Source organism: Taudactylus pleione, unplaced genomic scaffold (assembly GCF_031769625.1).
Source record: "Taudactylus pleione unplaced genomic scaffold, aTauple2 ptg000711l, whole genome shotgun sequence".
NCBI classification, from domain to species: domain Eukaryota; kingdom Metazoa; phylum Chordata; class Amphibia; order Anura; family Myobatrachidae; genus Taudactylus; species Taudactylus pleione.
In genome coordinates, this window is record NW_028285113.1 from 12,231,914 (window position 1) to 12,247,008 (window position 15,095).

The 15,095-nt window shown below is 42.4% G+C and overlaps 1 protein-coding gene across 2 annotated transcripts in view; it reads left to right on the plus strand.

Moving 5' to 3' along the window:
- Window positions 1-14,098, plus strand: part of ELMOD1 (ELMO domain containing 1) — a 124,434-nt gene extending 110,336 nt beyond the window's left edge. For both annotated transcript variants that reach the window (XM_088456722.1, XM_088456721.1), the window contains 2 exons: window positions 880-1,013; window positions 12,135-14,098. In XM_088456722.1, coding sequence (XP_088312848.1) covers window positions 880-1,013; window positions 12,135-12,307 — 307 coding nt within the window. In that variant the 3' untranslated portion in view covers window positions 12,308-14,098. The remainder of the gene's footprint in view (window positions 1-879; window positions 1,014-12,134) is intronic.
- Window positions 14,099-15,095: the final 997 nt, after the last annotated feature.

Sequence of the window (15,095 nt, forward strand, 5' to 3'; positions counted from 1 at the left end):
GTAACCAGTGGAAAAGATTTGCCTCTGAATGGAGGCGGAAAAAACTGCAGAATTGGGGGTATACACACATATATTAAATAATATCTAATTCTGCTTCTAAATTAGCAGCAAGATTAATGAGCAGTCGTTAAATAAGTGGTGACCCAGGATATATGCAGGCTTTAATGTCCTTCCTTGTAAAGGAAACCATTCTTTTTGAAAAGTCAGTAGTTGTCCGTTATTTAGGGTGAAATGGAAATGTTTTATTTAATGACTGCTCATTTATCTTGCTGCTAATTTAGAAGCGGAATGATGTTATTTATATATATATATATGTGTGGTATATTTACATATGTTTTAATTTCTTATTTTTATTAAACTACAATATTGTTGATATTATCAAGCCACATGAATATCTTTTATTGATAGCGCTGTAATAGTTTGTTTATAGGTTTTTACCCCTTTGTTTATAAGAAGGTTCACGCCCTTCACATATACAGCTGCAATCTATTTAGTGATAAGGGCCAACACAGGTTATCTTTAGGATATATTCACTTTTCAAATGTAATATAGATTTAAGTGTATACACAAGGGGTGGGGTTCATAGCGGCACTTGTATAAAATCACAGAAAAGCGACGCCCAATAGACACTGCCACGCGCCCCAATAGACGCTGCCGCGCACACTGAAAGCCAATAGATGCTGCTATTTTTTGTAAAAAAAAAAATTAACTTTTTTTGGGGTTTCAAGTGCATCTGGAAGCCCGTGTTTTTTTTTTCCTTTTTTAAAGACCTTTACGGCTCATATTGATTGATTTATTATATTGTCTTACAATTTTTTGTACCAGTGAGGTGGGCCAGCTTCTGTAATGTCCGTCATTCTCTTATTTCTCGTCTTACAGCTACTCCTTCGCCATTGTTGGGATTAACATCACTGATCTGGCCTACAACCTGCTGATAAGCGGGGCCCTGAAGACCCATCTGTACAACGTGGCCCCGGAAGCTCCAACCTTGCATCATTTCCAGCAAACCTTTTGTAAGTTTTCAAGGCTTGGTATCATATCTTTGTAATTACCCAGTGACATTATTATGCAGGAATGCACTGGCACATAATTCATGGCTCCTGCTCTGGAGCATGCTGTTATCATTAAATATTTAGATTTCAGTCTAACATACTTGCCGGTACAGCAGTGCCTGGCCTCCTGTGGAGGAATGATGCTCAGCGAGGATGCTTATGTTATACATTGCTATGTAGCCTGTAAACTGTCTGATCTGTCCCCACTGACTTTATACACATCTGAGTCTTTATGCTAATGCTGCGACAAAGCCCTTCCCGTATTCACATTCCTGCGTCTGAATGTGCAAGGACTGAGGCGCCCACTCGCGGCATCTATAGGCGCTGCATTACCTGCTGGTGCGTCTTTAGAAGAACCATCGGTCGCACCATAGAAACTTGCACCGGCCCTGTGGTAGGTGCAGTATCTTCGTCTGAGTATGGCCTCCCTCTGTGAGCGGTTCAGCATGTCTGTATGCAGCCGCTTTCAGCGACACGCCAGCTACAATCCCATAAGAGGCAGCATCTCGCATCTCCAGGCGTCTATTTACCCACCGCCCTGCTACCTTCCAGTCACCGTCCAGGAACAGCCCATACATTTCTACTACTGTGCATCTAAATTTCATCTGCGACTCTGCACAAATAATATTGGGGTGCATGGGGCGGTGCGCCTGGGGTGCAGAGGCGGTGCGCCTGGGATGCAGGGGCAGTGTGCCTCAGGTGCATGGGCGGTGCGTCTCTGATGCATGCGTAGATAAAACGAAATGTTTTACATGAATATCGGCATAGCCTACGACGCTGAATCAGGCCCATTCTGTGTTGCCTTCAGGGCTGACAAGACATATGAGTGGTAGCGGGACTAGATGGGTCATGACCAACACAGGAGAATTAAAACTTGTAGTAAGAGTACTCTGAGCCAGGGCCCCCAGACAAGCCCATGTCTGGGTAAGTAATACTTGCCCAACCCCCCTCTAGGCACTTCGGACTGCACAACTGCATCCACCCTTCCTTTCTTCAGCTATCCCAAATTACTGCTGAAATCCCTGGAAGCTCCTACGAAGGTATTTTTTTTGATCACATAACAATAATTACACAAAAAAGGCAGGAACATGTATAGCTCAATTAGGGTAAACTGCGCTCTGGGAACTTTTGGACTAGGTCCACAATCTATGGCAGCACCCAACAAAGAGGGGTCCACCTCTCTTAGACAATGGATTAATATATATAGATATCAGGTGCGCTCAACTGATTGGAATTCGTGTTAAAGAAAACTAGCTTTAGACTGTAGTGTAAAAACAAAGACCAGTTTATTAATTTGTACAATATCTAAATCTATGTATAAAACAGGATAAGTGTGTTTGACACCTGTGTCCTATTATTCCCTTGCTCACTGCGGGGGGGTCAGTTTCTCTTGCAGGGATCAACTTTCCGTATGATCTGTGCTATAAGCAACTCTCATACGTTCCCCGAAAGGTTATTAAGCCGTCTTATTATTATTATCGTTTATTTATATGGCACCACAAGTGTTCCGCACGCCTCACAAAGTGCATAAACAAATAGATTGATTTACAGTGACTTACAGTACAGTACAATACAATACAGGACATGGATAATATACATTGCTACATTCACGACCATAACACCCAGATAAGCAACAATGCAAAGCAACCAAGTGTTAGGTGCCCTGGTAGAGAGTAAGAAGTAGATGAAGGTAGAGTAAGGAGAAGCACAAGAGGGTAGAGGGCCCTGCTCATAGGAGCATGTAGCAGCAAGTTAAGATGAGAGCTGGAAGGCTTTGATGAAATAGTGGGTCTTGAGAGCCCGTTTGAAGGATTGAAGAGAAGTGGAGAGTCTGATGGGAAGCGGGAGAGAGTTCCAAAGGTGGGGAGCAGCGCGGGCAAAATTTTGGAGGCGGGAGTGGAAGGAAGTAATCGGCATGAGAGGCGGCGTGCATTTGTTAAACGAAGAGGGCGGACAGGAGAGTGAAGGGAGATGAGATCAGAGATGTAAATGGGAGAGGAATGGGTGAGGGCTTTGTAAGTGAGTCTGAGAACCTTAAATTGGGTTCTAAAAGGGAAGGGGAGCCAGTGGAGTGCTTGTAGGAGAGGGGAGGCAGATGCAGAGCGTTTTGAGAGGAAAATGAGCCGAGCAGCAGCATTGAGGACAGACTGGAGAGGGGAGAGAAGGGATTTGGGGAGGCCAGCTAGGAGAAGGTTACAGTAATCCATTCTGGAGATGACCAATGAGTGTATGAGGGTTTTAGTGGCATCCTGGGTGAGAAAGGGTCTAATCTTGGAAACATTTTTAAGATGAATATGACAGGACTGTGAGAGATTCTGGATATGTGGTTTTAAGGAGAGGGAGGAGTCCAGGATAACTGCAAGACAGCGCACTTTGGGGCTAGAGGAGATAGTTGTGACATCAATTGATAAGGAAATGGTGGGAAGTGTGATTATGTAGGGGGGGAGGGAAGATGATTAGCTCAGTCTTAGACATATTAAGTTTAAGAAATCGCTGGGACATCCAGGAAGAGATGGCAGAGAGACAGTTGGAGACACGAGTGAGGAGAGAGGTCAGGGGAGGAAAGGTAGATCTGAGTATCATCAGTATAGAGATGATATTGGAGGTCAAAAGAGCTGATGAGTTCACCTAGTGAGGATGTATAGAGTGAGAAAAGGAGAGGTCCAAGAACAGAACCTTGGGGAACACCCACTGCAAGAGTTTATGGGGGAGAAGAGGAGTCATGAGAGGAGACAGAGAAGGATAGGTCAGAGAGGTAGGAGGATAGCCAGGAGAGGGCAGTGTCACGCAGACCAAGGGAGTGAAGGATTTGCAGAAGGAGAGGGTGGTCCACAGTGTCAAAGCAGCAGAAAGGTCAAGGAGAATGAGCAGAGAGTAGTGGCCATTGGATTTAGCAGCAAGGAGGTCATTGCAGACTTTTGTGAGGGCAGTTTCAGTGGAGTGGAGACAACAGAAGCCAGACTGAAAAGGTTCAAGGAGGGAATGAGAAGAAAGAAAGGAGGTAAGGCGCTTGTAAACAACATGCTTAAGGAGCTTGGAGGCAAAAGGGAGGAGAGAGATGGGGCGGTAGTTGGAGTGTTAGAATCAAGGGTTGTTTTTTTTAGTATGGGGGAGACAAGGGCATGTTTGAATGCAGACGGGACAGTGCCTGATGATAGGGAGAGATTAAGGAGGTGGGCAAGATGGGAGAAGGCAGAAGGAGAGAGGTAGCGGAGGAGACGTGGAGGTATAGGGTCAAGGGGGGAGGTGGAAGGGGGGGAGGACTGGATGAGGGACATGACTTCCTCTCCAGATACAGGGGAGAAGAAAGTTAGAGTCGGTAAAATGGAAGGAGAGGGGTGATCTGGGAAGAGAGGAGGTGGATCGCATAGTCTTCAGTGAGTACTAATTAAATAATCTAATATACAGTATATATTAGGTACTTCCCTCCTTGTTTCACTGTGGGGTGTCAGTGTCTCCTTCAGGGATAACTCTCCGTATGATCTCTGCTTTGAGGCCTTCATCATACGTCCCCCAGGAGAACTGCTATGCAGTTGTCAGTGAAGGCAGGGAGGTAAGGGAAAAGGTGGGTGCTACGTACTTTAGGGGGCGTCCCGCACATGTACTTATCACTCCCTTTGTATTCACCTGTAAAGCTACTTGAAGGAAAGTGTTGCAAGTGCTCTTGGTGTCACAGATTTTAATCAGGGTAGTTGTCTTGAGTAATAATCCTGATAGTATCTGTCCAATATAGTCAAAGCTTCAGTAGCAACCTTTGTTTAGGTCAATTGTTTCAGTACCAAGTAAACGCCCAGTCACTTAGGCTGTTTAAGTTTAGGAACATGTATGCACAATCTGATGAAAGGGCTTAAAATATACAAACATACAATTATTCAGTCATTATTAATAATATACCACAATTAAGTTTGTAATTAATCAATCACTGTTTCCTAAACACTTATATGATTGTGCCAGACTGAATCCGAGACTGTACGCTTGATAATCGTATTTTGGCGACTAATATCCCTTGTTCAATCTTCATAATGGTTGATTGTGAGGCCCCATCGCCATCCATGATATGCAGCCACAATAATCCACCTGTCAAGCACAATAAGTTTGATTGAGAAAGCTGCAGTAAAACAGTCGTAATAGAGCTTGTTAGTGTTCATCTGAAATATCACTAGCTGGCAGCTTATGCTCTGCACTATAAAGATACTTGTGCTCCAACTGAGCAGCAACATGCATCAAAGTTATCTGTCCATTTAATTGTGTAACCGCACACAATAAAAAGTTGTCAGTGTATGGAAAAATTTGTTACCCCTAAGCGTAGATTATACAAGGTGTTAATTCATCCCACACACCACACTCTGATGCTCTGTTACAGGTGCTGTATAAATGCAAAGAAACAGTGATACTGGAGAGGTAACGCGTTTCGCCCCAGGGACTATTTTGTGTTGTGATATTTTTTAATTACAGATCTTAAATTAAAATGGGATTAAAAGTTATGACACTGTAAATTTACAGCTGTGGGATTTTTTTTTTAAAATAGGATATACTTTCTCACCTCTAAGACAGGACCGGAATGGTAAACTGGTAATGTGGAGTGGTCAGTCCATTGTACAGGCCTCTAAAAACTGCAGGTCCTGATTTACAAAGCTCAAAAGTGCCACAAATAATAAACCCATCTCATTGTCCTGATTAATTTAAGATATAAATGAGGCTAAACTATGCAATATTATATAATAAAAAGAAAGCTCCGTAAGCTCATGAGTGGCACGGCTTTACTTGGTCAGACAGGCACACTGCACTAGAAAGCCAGACTTGGGTTTCCAGTTGCAGATGTCGTAAAAAAAAAAAATAAAATTAAACTAGGAAAAAGAATAAATTGTTTAGTAATAAAAATACAAAATTAAAAAAAAATGTTCTTCAAAAGGAAAAATGCTGTATTTAGTAATCAAGCACATTTTCCTTTACTGCCAATTGTAGTCTTTGATTTATAGAAATAAAAATGATATCTCCAGCACAAACAAATGTTTTTGCCGGGATGCCGGCGGTCTAAATGCCGACCGTCGGCATCCCGACCGTCTAATCTTGGCAAGGGTCTAATGACAGGCGTAGAAATCCCGACACCTGCATTTTACCGACGCCGGAGCCCGGCATCCCGATCAAAAGTAAGCCGGGTACAGGTGGGAGGGTTAGGTTAGGGGCTCCCGGGGGGGACTTAGGGTTAGGCACCCCCCCGGGAGGTTTAGGCTAGGGGAAGGGAGGGTTAGGGTTAGGCACCCCTAAGGGAGGGTTAGGGTAAGAGGGGTTAGAAAGGTTAGCGATACTTACCAGAATTTACGACCAGGATTTTCACCCTTGCCGGGACGCCGCTGTCGGGATTTGAACCGCCGGCCATGCGTTTTTGCCAGGCATATGTTTTTTTTTGTTTTGTTTTGTTTTTTGTGTTTCGTAAATAGATTTCTAAGTGCATAATGTTTTTGATAATTTTTCCAGGCACATTTCAAATTAAGCAGAGTAATGTTTTCTGTTCAAATTAAAGAAATGTTAAAAATGCTATAAAATGTAGACATTTAAGCTCGTACAGGCAGTAAAGTCCATATATTACAGTTTATTTAAAGATCTTTTAATTGCTAGCTGTGAGTGGGAACTTCAAAATCAACTTCCATTTTGAATTCAATTGGGCAATTAGCAATTGTAAAATATACAGCATGGTGGTCGAAAAATAAAAACAAATTTCGATACATTCAAAACCGGATTGACCAGAACTTTGAGCTCATCAATCTGGCCCACTTTTATTGAAGTTTGAATAATTTGCACATGTATATTCACAGCAGCTCCTTACTTTTATTACAGTACAGGTTGAGTCTCCCATGTAGAAATATTCTGAAATACGGAATATTCCCACGGAATTTTTTTAGCAGGACTTAGATAGTGACACCTTTGCTTTTTGATGGTTTAGTGTGCACAAACTTTATTTAAGGCACAAAATTATTAAAAACATTGTATAAAATTACCTTCAGGCTGTTTGTATAAGGTGTATATGAAACATAAATTAATTTCATGTATGTACACAAACTTTGTTTGAGCCACAAAATTATTGAAAATATTGTATAAAATTACCTTTAGTCTGTGTATATAAGGTGTATATAAAACATAAATGCATCCTGTGTTTAGATTGGGTCCCAATCCCAGAATATCTCATTATGGTATGCAAATATTCCAAAATACGGAATATACAGATATCCAAAATACCCCTGGTCCCAAGCATTTTGGATATGGGAGACCCAACCTGTATTTACAGTAGTATCGGTCATTTTTTTTTTTTAATATGGATTTTTTTTCAGGAGGGTTCATTTAGGACTGTAAAGGATTGAAAGAAGATAATGTAATTTGGTTATTTTTTCAATTTGGTGGACAGTGATTCTGGGGAGTGTTTTATTCAAATGGTTTTTAAACTAATGTACAGTGCATCCGGATAGTATTCACAGCACTTCACTTTTTCCACATTTTGTTATGTTACAGCCTTATTCCAAAATGGAATAAATTCATTTTTGTCCTCAAAATTCTACACACAATGCCCCATAATGACAATGTGTAAAAAGTTTTTTTGAGATTTTTGCAAATTTAATAAAAAAAAACCTAAGAAATCATATGTACATAAGTATTCACAGCCTTTGCCATGAAGCTCAAAATTGAGCTCAGGTGCATCCTGTTTCCACTGATCATCCTTGAGATGTTCCTACAGCTTAATTGGAGTCTACCTGTGGTAAATTCAGTTGTTTGGACATGATTTTGAAAGGCATACACCTGTCTATATAATTTCCCACACTTGACAGTGCATGTCAGAGCAGAAACCAAGCATGAAGTCCAAGGAATTGTCTGTAGACCTCCGAGACAGGATCTGGGGAAGGGTACAGAAAAAGATCTGCTGCTTTTAAGGTCCCAATGAGCACAGTGGCCTCCATCATCCGTAAATCGAAGAAGTTCGGAACCACCAGGACTCTTCTTAGACTTGGCCGGCATTCTAAACTGAGCGATCGTGGGAGAAGGGCCCTAATCAGGGAGGTGACCAAGAACCCGATGGTCACTCTGTCAGAGCTACAGCATTCCTTTGTGGAGAGAGGAGAACCTTCCAGAAGGAAAACCATCTCTGCAGCAAACCACCAATCAGGCCTGTATGGTAGAGTGGCCAGACGGAAGCCACTCCTTAGTAAAAAGCACATGGCAGTCCGTCTGGAGTTTGCCAAAATGCACCTGAAGGACTCTGACCATGAGAAACAAAATTCTCTGGTCTGATGAGACAAAGATTGAACTCTTTGGCGTCAATGCCAGGCGTTCTGTTTGGAGGAACCAGGCACCGCTCATCACCAGGCCAATACCATCCCTACAGTGAAGCATGGTGGTGGCAGCATCATGCTGTGGGGATGTTTTTCAGCAGCAGAAACTGGGAGACAAGTCAGGATAGATGGAAAGATGAATGCAGCAATGCACCGAGACATCCTGGATGAATACCTGCTCCAGAGCCCTCTTGACCTCAGTCTGGGGCGACGGTTCATCTTTCAGCAGGACAACGACCCTAAGCACACAACCAAGATATCAAAATAGTGGCTTCAGGACAACTCTGTGAATGTCCTTGAGTGGCCCAGCCAGAGCCCAGACTTTAATCCAATTGAAGATCTCTGGAGAAATCTGAAAATGGCTGTGCACCAATGCTTCCCATCCAACCTGATGGAGCTTGAGAGGTGCTGCAAAGAGGAATGGGGGAAACTGCCCAAAGATAGGTGTGCCAAGCTTGTGGTATCATATTCAAAAAGATTTGAGGCTGTAATTGCTGCCAAAGGTGCATCAATAAAGTATTGAGCAAAGGCTGTGAATACTTATGTATATGTGATTTCTTAGTTTTTTTTTTACTATTATTAAATTTGCAAAAATCTCAAACTTTTTACATGTTGTTATTATGGGGTATTGTGTGTAGAATTTTGAGGACAAAAATGAATATATTCCATTTTGGAATAAGGCTGTAACATTTCAAAATGTGGAAAAAGTGAAACACTGTGAATACTTTTCGGATGCAATGTATATGTGGGATTTTCTTTGCTCTTCTAGTATAATGGAATTGGGTCTAAAGGTGCACATCCACTTGCCAATTTCTATGAGCGACTGAACGATATCTATATTGTTATCGTTCAATCGCTCATGAGTCGTGCATGAATCGGGCACATTAATGTCGGAAACGACCAGCGTTGCGCACTCACGCTGGTCATTTCCGACATCAGTCATTGCCCGAACATGCTGGTCAACCTGACAATAACGTCAGGTTGAGCATGTTAAGGGATGATTGAAGTGCCTACACTGAATGACTGATTGTTCAGTGTAGGCACAGCACAGACTGAAACGACTGCAGGATTACAATGTCATAATCGTGCAGTCGTTTCAAAGTCTGCTAGTGAATGTGCCCCTTTAGGGATCCCTGCCCACTATACCGAGATTACTGGGATGACAAACTCCTTTGGTTGGAGTAATGATGTTTTAAGCAGATCCACGATAGAGGTTCCAGTCCTGTATTTGACCGGCCTGAGATTGGGAGAAGCTATGCTCATGGTCTCCTTGTTATAGTGGAAACCAGTCCATGCCATCTAGCACTGGGGGTGGATGAGGATCGAGGATGCCAACTTTGAAAGAGAAAGCTCAATGATTTCTGTTGAATGGGGATATTTTAATTTGCCTAAAACAAAGTTGCCAACTTTACTCAATATGTAAATTAGCCGTTTGTTCTAGGGGATGGTGATCGTCAATGGGCTGGTGACTCCATATTAGCTCCTTGATGATCCTTAATAGGCTGATCACTCTAAGCTAACTCCTTGGTGATTGTCAGCGTACTGGTCAGTCCTCATTAGCTTTCTGTGTGATCCTTAATGGGCTATTCACTTCATATTAGCTTCTTCATGATCCTTAATGGGCTGATAACTCCATATTGGCTCCCTGGTTTTCTTTTTTTTTTTTTTTTCCATCAATAAATTTTTATTGATTATATGGCAAAATTATGGGAGTACAGAAACAAAAGAAGGGAACAACAATGGGGGAAGGAAAACACAAGGGAAGTAAGGAGACAGGTTATCAATAGGAATCAGACAATCAATAAATCTGAATATTTGCAAAATAAGTAGGTCAAATGTCGAAATCTTCCAATGAAGTTTCATTTAAGTTAAGGAGAGGGGAGGGACTACTTTGGGAGAATTGTGCTGGGGCTGCCCCTTTACCTTCTTTAACGTATAAATGCCATGGGAATCACTTCACAAGAGGGGAGGAAGGGGCCATAGAATAAGGAACTTCTCTGGTCTCCTTTTCAAAATGAAATTGGGTTTTAGATTTAATTTTAGCAAATGGGGAGGGGAAGGGGATTTCCAATGCTGAGCTATAGTGGCCCTAGCAGAGATTAAAATATGACCAGGAACATAGCGGGCAGATATGGGAACATTAGTAGGATACCAGTGTAAAAGAGCTAAGGAGGGGTCTGGGATTAAAGTGAGATATAAAACAACTTTTTTAAGAGTAAAATCTTCCGAACAGAGAGAACGCAAAACAGGGCAGTCCCAAAAAACCTGGAATATAGTGGCATCAGAATGACAGACGCCAACGAAGTTTGGAAACTGTAGGCAAAGGAAGCTCCCTGGTGATCTTTAATGGGCTGGTCACTCCACATTAGCTCCCCGGTGATCTTTAATGGGCTAGTCACTCCACATTAGCTCAGTGGTGATCTTTAATGGGCTGGTCACTCCACATTAGCTCCCCGGTGATCGATAATGGGCTGTTGACTCCATATTAGCTCCCTTGTGATCTATAATGAGGTGGTCACTCTACATTCGCTCCCTGATGATCCTTAATGGCCTGGTGTTGGCTCCCCAGTAATTCTCAATGGGCTGTTCACTCCACATTAGCTCTGTTGGGATCCTCAATGCGCTGACCACTTTAGATCCCAGTGGATCTGGTCTGGTCATGTACATGATATCTGATAGACATCTGCTTTCTCTGGTTTAGCATTCATTTACATTACAGTAATTATGTAACTTTAATGAGCCTTGTAAACTCGTATGTAAAGGCAGAGTTACTCAGCACAGAAGTCTTTCACGGGTGAAACACTGTGTTACTGCAACATTTTGGGGAGGGCCAAGTCCTGCTGCTGCTCCTCCCTCTGGGATGGTCCATGTGCAAATGTTTTAAATAACTTACTGTATAATGGATCAATTATTAGAATTATTATAACTACCCTTTATTTGTAATGTGCCATAATTTTACGCTCTGCTCTAGGCTGAGGGGATCATTATATGAAATTACATGAAACAGTAGGTAAGGATGGCCAGCCCAGAAGAACTTACAATCTTGGGTAAGGATGGCCTGCCCAGATGAGCTTAGAATCTTAGGTAAAGATGGCCTGCTCAGATGAGTGTACAGTCTTAGGTAAGGATGACCTGCCCGGATGAGCTTACAATCATAGGTAAAGATGGCCTGCCCAGATGAGTGTACAATCTTAGGTAAAGATGACCTGCTCAGATGAGCTTACAATCTTGGGTAAGGATGGCCTGCCCAGATGAGATTACAATCTTAGGTAAGGATGGTCTGCCCAGATGAGCTTACAATCTTAGGTAAAGATGACCTGCCCAGATGAGCTTACAATCTTAGGTAAGGATGGTCTGCCCAGATGAGCTTACAATCTTAGGTAAGGATGGTCTGCCCAGATGAGCTTACAATCATAGGTAAAGATGGCCTGCCCAGATGACCTTACAATCTTAGGTAAGGATGGCCTGCCCAGATGAACTTACAATCTTAGGTAAGGATTGTCTGCCCAGATGAGCTTACAATCTTAGGTAAAGATGGCCTGCCCAGATGAGCTTACAATCTTAGGTAAGGATGGCCTGCCCAGATGAGCTTACAATCTTCGGTAAGAATGGCCTGCCCAGATGAGCTTAGAATCTTAGGTAAGGATTTCCGGCCCAGATGAGCTTACAATCTTGTAGAGAACACTTGATACATAATGCACTGGGAATAACAATAGTGAGAAAATAAATTAATTAATTAATTGAAAATTTTTCTTCCCAGGCTTTCTCATGCACGAGTTTCATAAATTTTGGATAGAAGAAGATCCCGTGGACATAATGGAGTTTAATCGCGTGCGAAATAAGTTTCACAAGCGTATCTTGAAGCAGCTCCAGAAGACGGACATGGCGCTGTGCCCCCACTTTGCAGCCTCGGAAAGCTTGGTCAACGTGTAGTCATCTGCATTCCACCATTCCACATCACTGCCTCACTATTGTGTTCATGATGACCATGCAGTATGACCACAGCGATTGTATGCATGCTTTTTGGTAAAGTACTCATCTCTGTTTTTATTATAAAACAAATCCCTCGGCTTTCACGCGCTACTGGGATTTCCTCATTCGATGGTTGCGCATATTGCGAATTACGCAGTGTTATATTTTCATCTGACATAAGAGTTTTTCTATTTTTTTAGAATTTATTTTTTTCTCATCGTTACGCATTGAACAGTTGTATTTGTCAAGTTTAGGTTGGTGTCCGAGCAAGGCGACTCTTGTACTGTAAGCATTTTATGATCCCTAATATTTCTACTGACCAGATGCTACGTTTACATAATTGAAATGTCTTAAATGAGTAAACATGTATACTGTATATACATTGCTTCAGTACACTGAGCCAGTCTGAACATCGCTTATTGGTGTGTCATATACATGTAGATCATAAAAAGCACGAAACTCATCCAATTTTTTCAGAGATTATAGAGGTCTTTGGTAGATAGGGGGAACTGTTAGGGTCAGGCTAGAATGAATGTGATGGCCGTACCCGCCCGTAAAACCGGACTGGGCAAACTGATGGTCAGAAGTGATTGTAGCACCCTGCACTGCGACTACTTCCAATAGTTGTTGGAGAATACTTCACATATATACAATTATAGACCTATAGAATAATTCCCTTACTGGGCAAACTTTCACATCTTTGTCAGATTGATTGCATAGTTTAGTGCAAGCTCAAAATCGGGCGTGGTACAAAATGTTGATTTCAGAATGTCGACATTCATGAGAGTCGGCATTTAGGCCCTAATGCTACCCTAACCCTAACGTGAGCTGTCAAAATTTACAATGTCAACATTGTCAGTATCGACATACCATCCATGTCGACTTCCAGGTGCCGACAGTCTGAAAGCCAACATTTTTATTACATACCGTTAAAATCACCATATAAAAGATACTTCTCCTAGTAGGCCTTTGTTAATAATGCTCAGAAAGTTTAAAGAAATAATTAGTTATATCTTCGCAGTCTTACCTCTTACCCATACGTGGCCAGGTTGTACGCTGGTGTAGGCTTCTTTGTTTTGGTTTCAGCAATTATTTCTAAAGACTTCAAAAAGAAAATGCTGTTAGACAGCCAAAATGCTCATGACCTCGGAACACATTTGAAGATATGTGTGGTAGGAGGGGAGAATGATGCAGAAAGAACAGTATTGTTTATTTAAGCTGCCTTATGCTAGGTACACAGTGGGTGACATATTGGCCGTTCAATTGAACATCCAATATATCGTGGGCATGTCGGCTAGTGTGTACCAGCGAAATGTCTGTGAAGGACATTGTTCATAGACAAATCGTGTCGGCTGTGTAGCACAGCCAATGCCCAATATATCTGCAGATATATTGGTGCATCGTGCTGTGGGTATGGGCAATCAGCTGACCACCCGTACATTTGATGCAGAGGCCGCCGGTGATTGACAGCTGAACTGGGCGGCCACAAGTAAATGCCCACCCAGTTGTGACATCAATCACGACGCATCGGGCTGACAATTGGTGAGTGTGTATGCACTTACCAATCGTCAGATAGGACGGCAGATCGACCGGGTGGCCGATCCGTCCTCCTAGTGTGTACCCAGCTTGGAATAAATACAAATTAGAAAATGTTGATTTTACATTAACACTGCCCACAATCTGTTTCAGTGTTTCGTTCTAATCCCCCTTTCAAGATATAGGGGTCTATTTACTAAGCAGTGTTAGGAGACCGAGTGAAAAGTGATAAGTCTGTGATAAGGTGCCAGCCAATCAGCTCCCAACTGTCATTTTTCAAACACAGCCTGTGAGATGGCAGTTGGGAGCTGATTGGCTGGCACCTTATCACTGTCTTATCACTTTTCACTCTGTCTCCTAACACTGCTTAGTAAATAGACCCCCTAATTCTGCCTAAACCAATCTAGCAAATAATGCCTTTTGTCCTCCTTTGAGGAATCACATTTCAGAGTGGGATATAGGATACTGAAGACGAAGGCACAGTCTGCATACTGCCTTTAGCAAGGCTGGCTTAGGCAGGTACTAGTAACATTGATGAGGCTTCTGGGCTCATCTTATAGTTTTAATGAGACCCATTCGTGTTGAACCTTGTTCCAGGTGCACGTCGGGTAATGTGACAAAAAACAAAGCTTCACACGTAGAGAATGGAATAAAACCCAATGTCCCCACACTCTTGTTTAATTTTAGCCATAAGTTGGGTAAACCAAGCAGTGTTCTAGCATAAAACCACAAGTCTTTTACCTAATGGAAATGGTGGCTTTATCCAGGGCAGGTAGAATCTCTGTGGGCATTCTAGATGGCAGAAGTGGTGCTGTGCAGCTATCGCTACATACAGAAAGAGAACCAATACAGAGAATTGTATTCAGCATACACAGCAAGAGAGGTGGTACTGTGCAGTTACCCATACATACAGCTAAAACGGAAACTGAAAATTGTATTTAGTATATACTATAGAGTAAAGTTTGTTTTACAGTTGTTTTTGCATGCAGAATTAGGAAGGCTACTGAGAATGGCACATCACATAAAGAGCCAGTGCAGCAGACGTACCTCCCAACTGTCCCAATTTAGAAGGGACAGTCCGCTTAGGGGGCGCCATCCCAACAGGTTTGCCATTAGGTTCCCATTCACCCAGTGCCTCAGAAGGTCCCCTGTGATTTGTGACCACACCCCCTTCTTGTGAGTGCACTGCTGAGTCGTGTTTGTCCCTATTTTC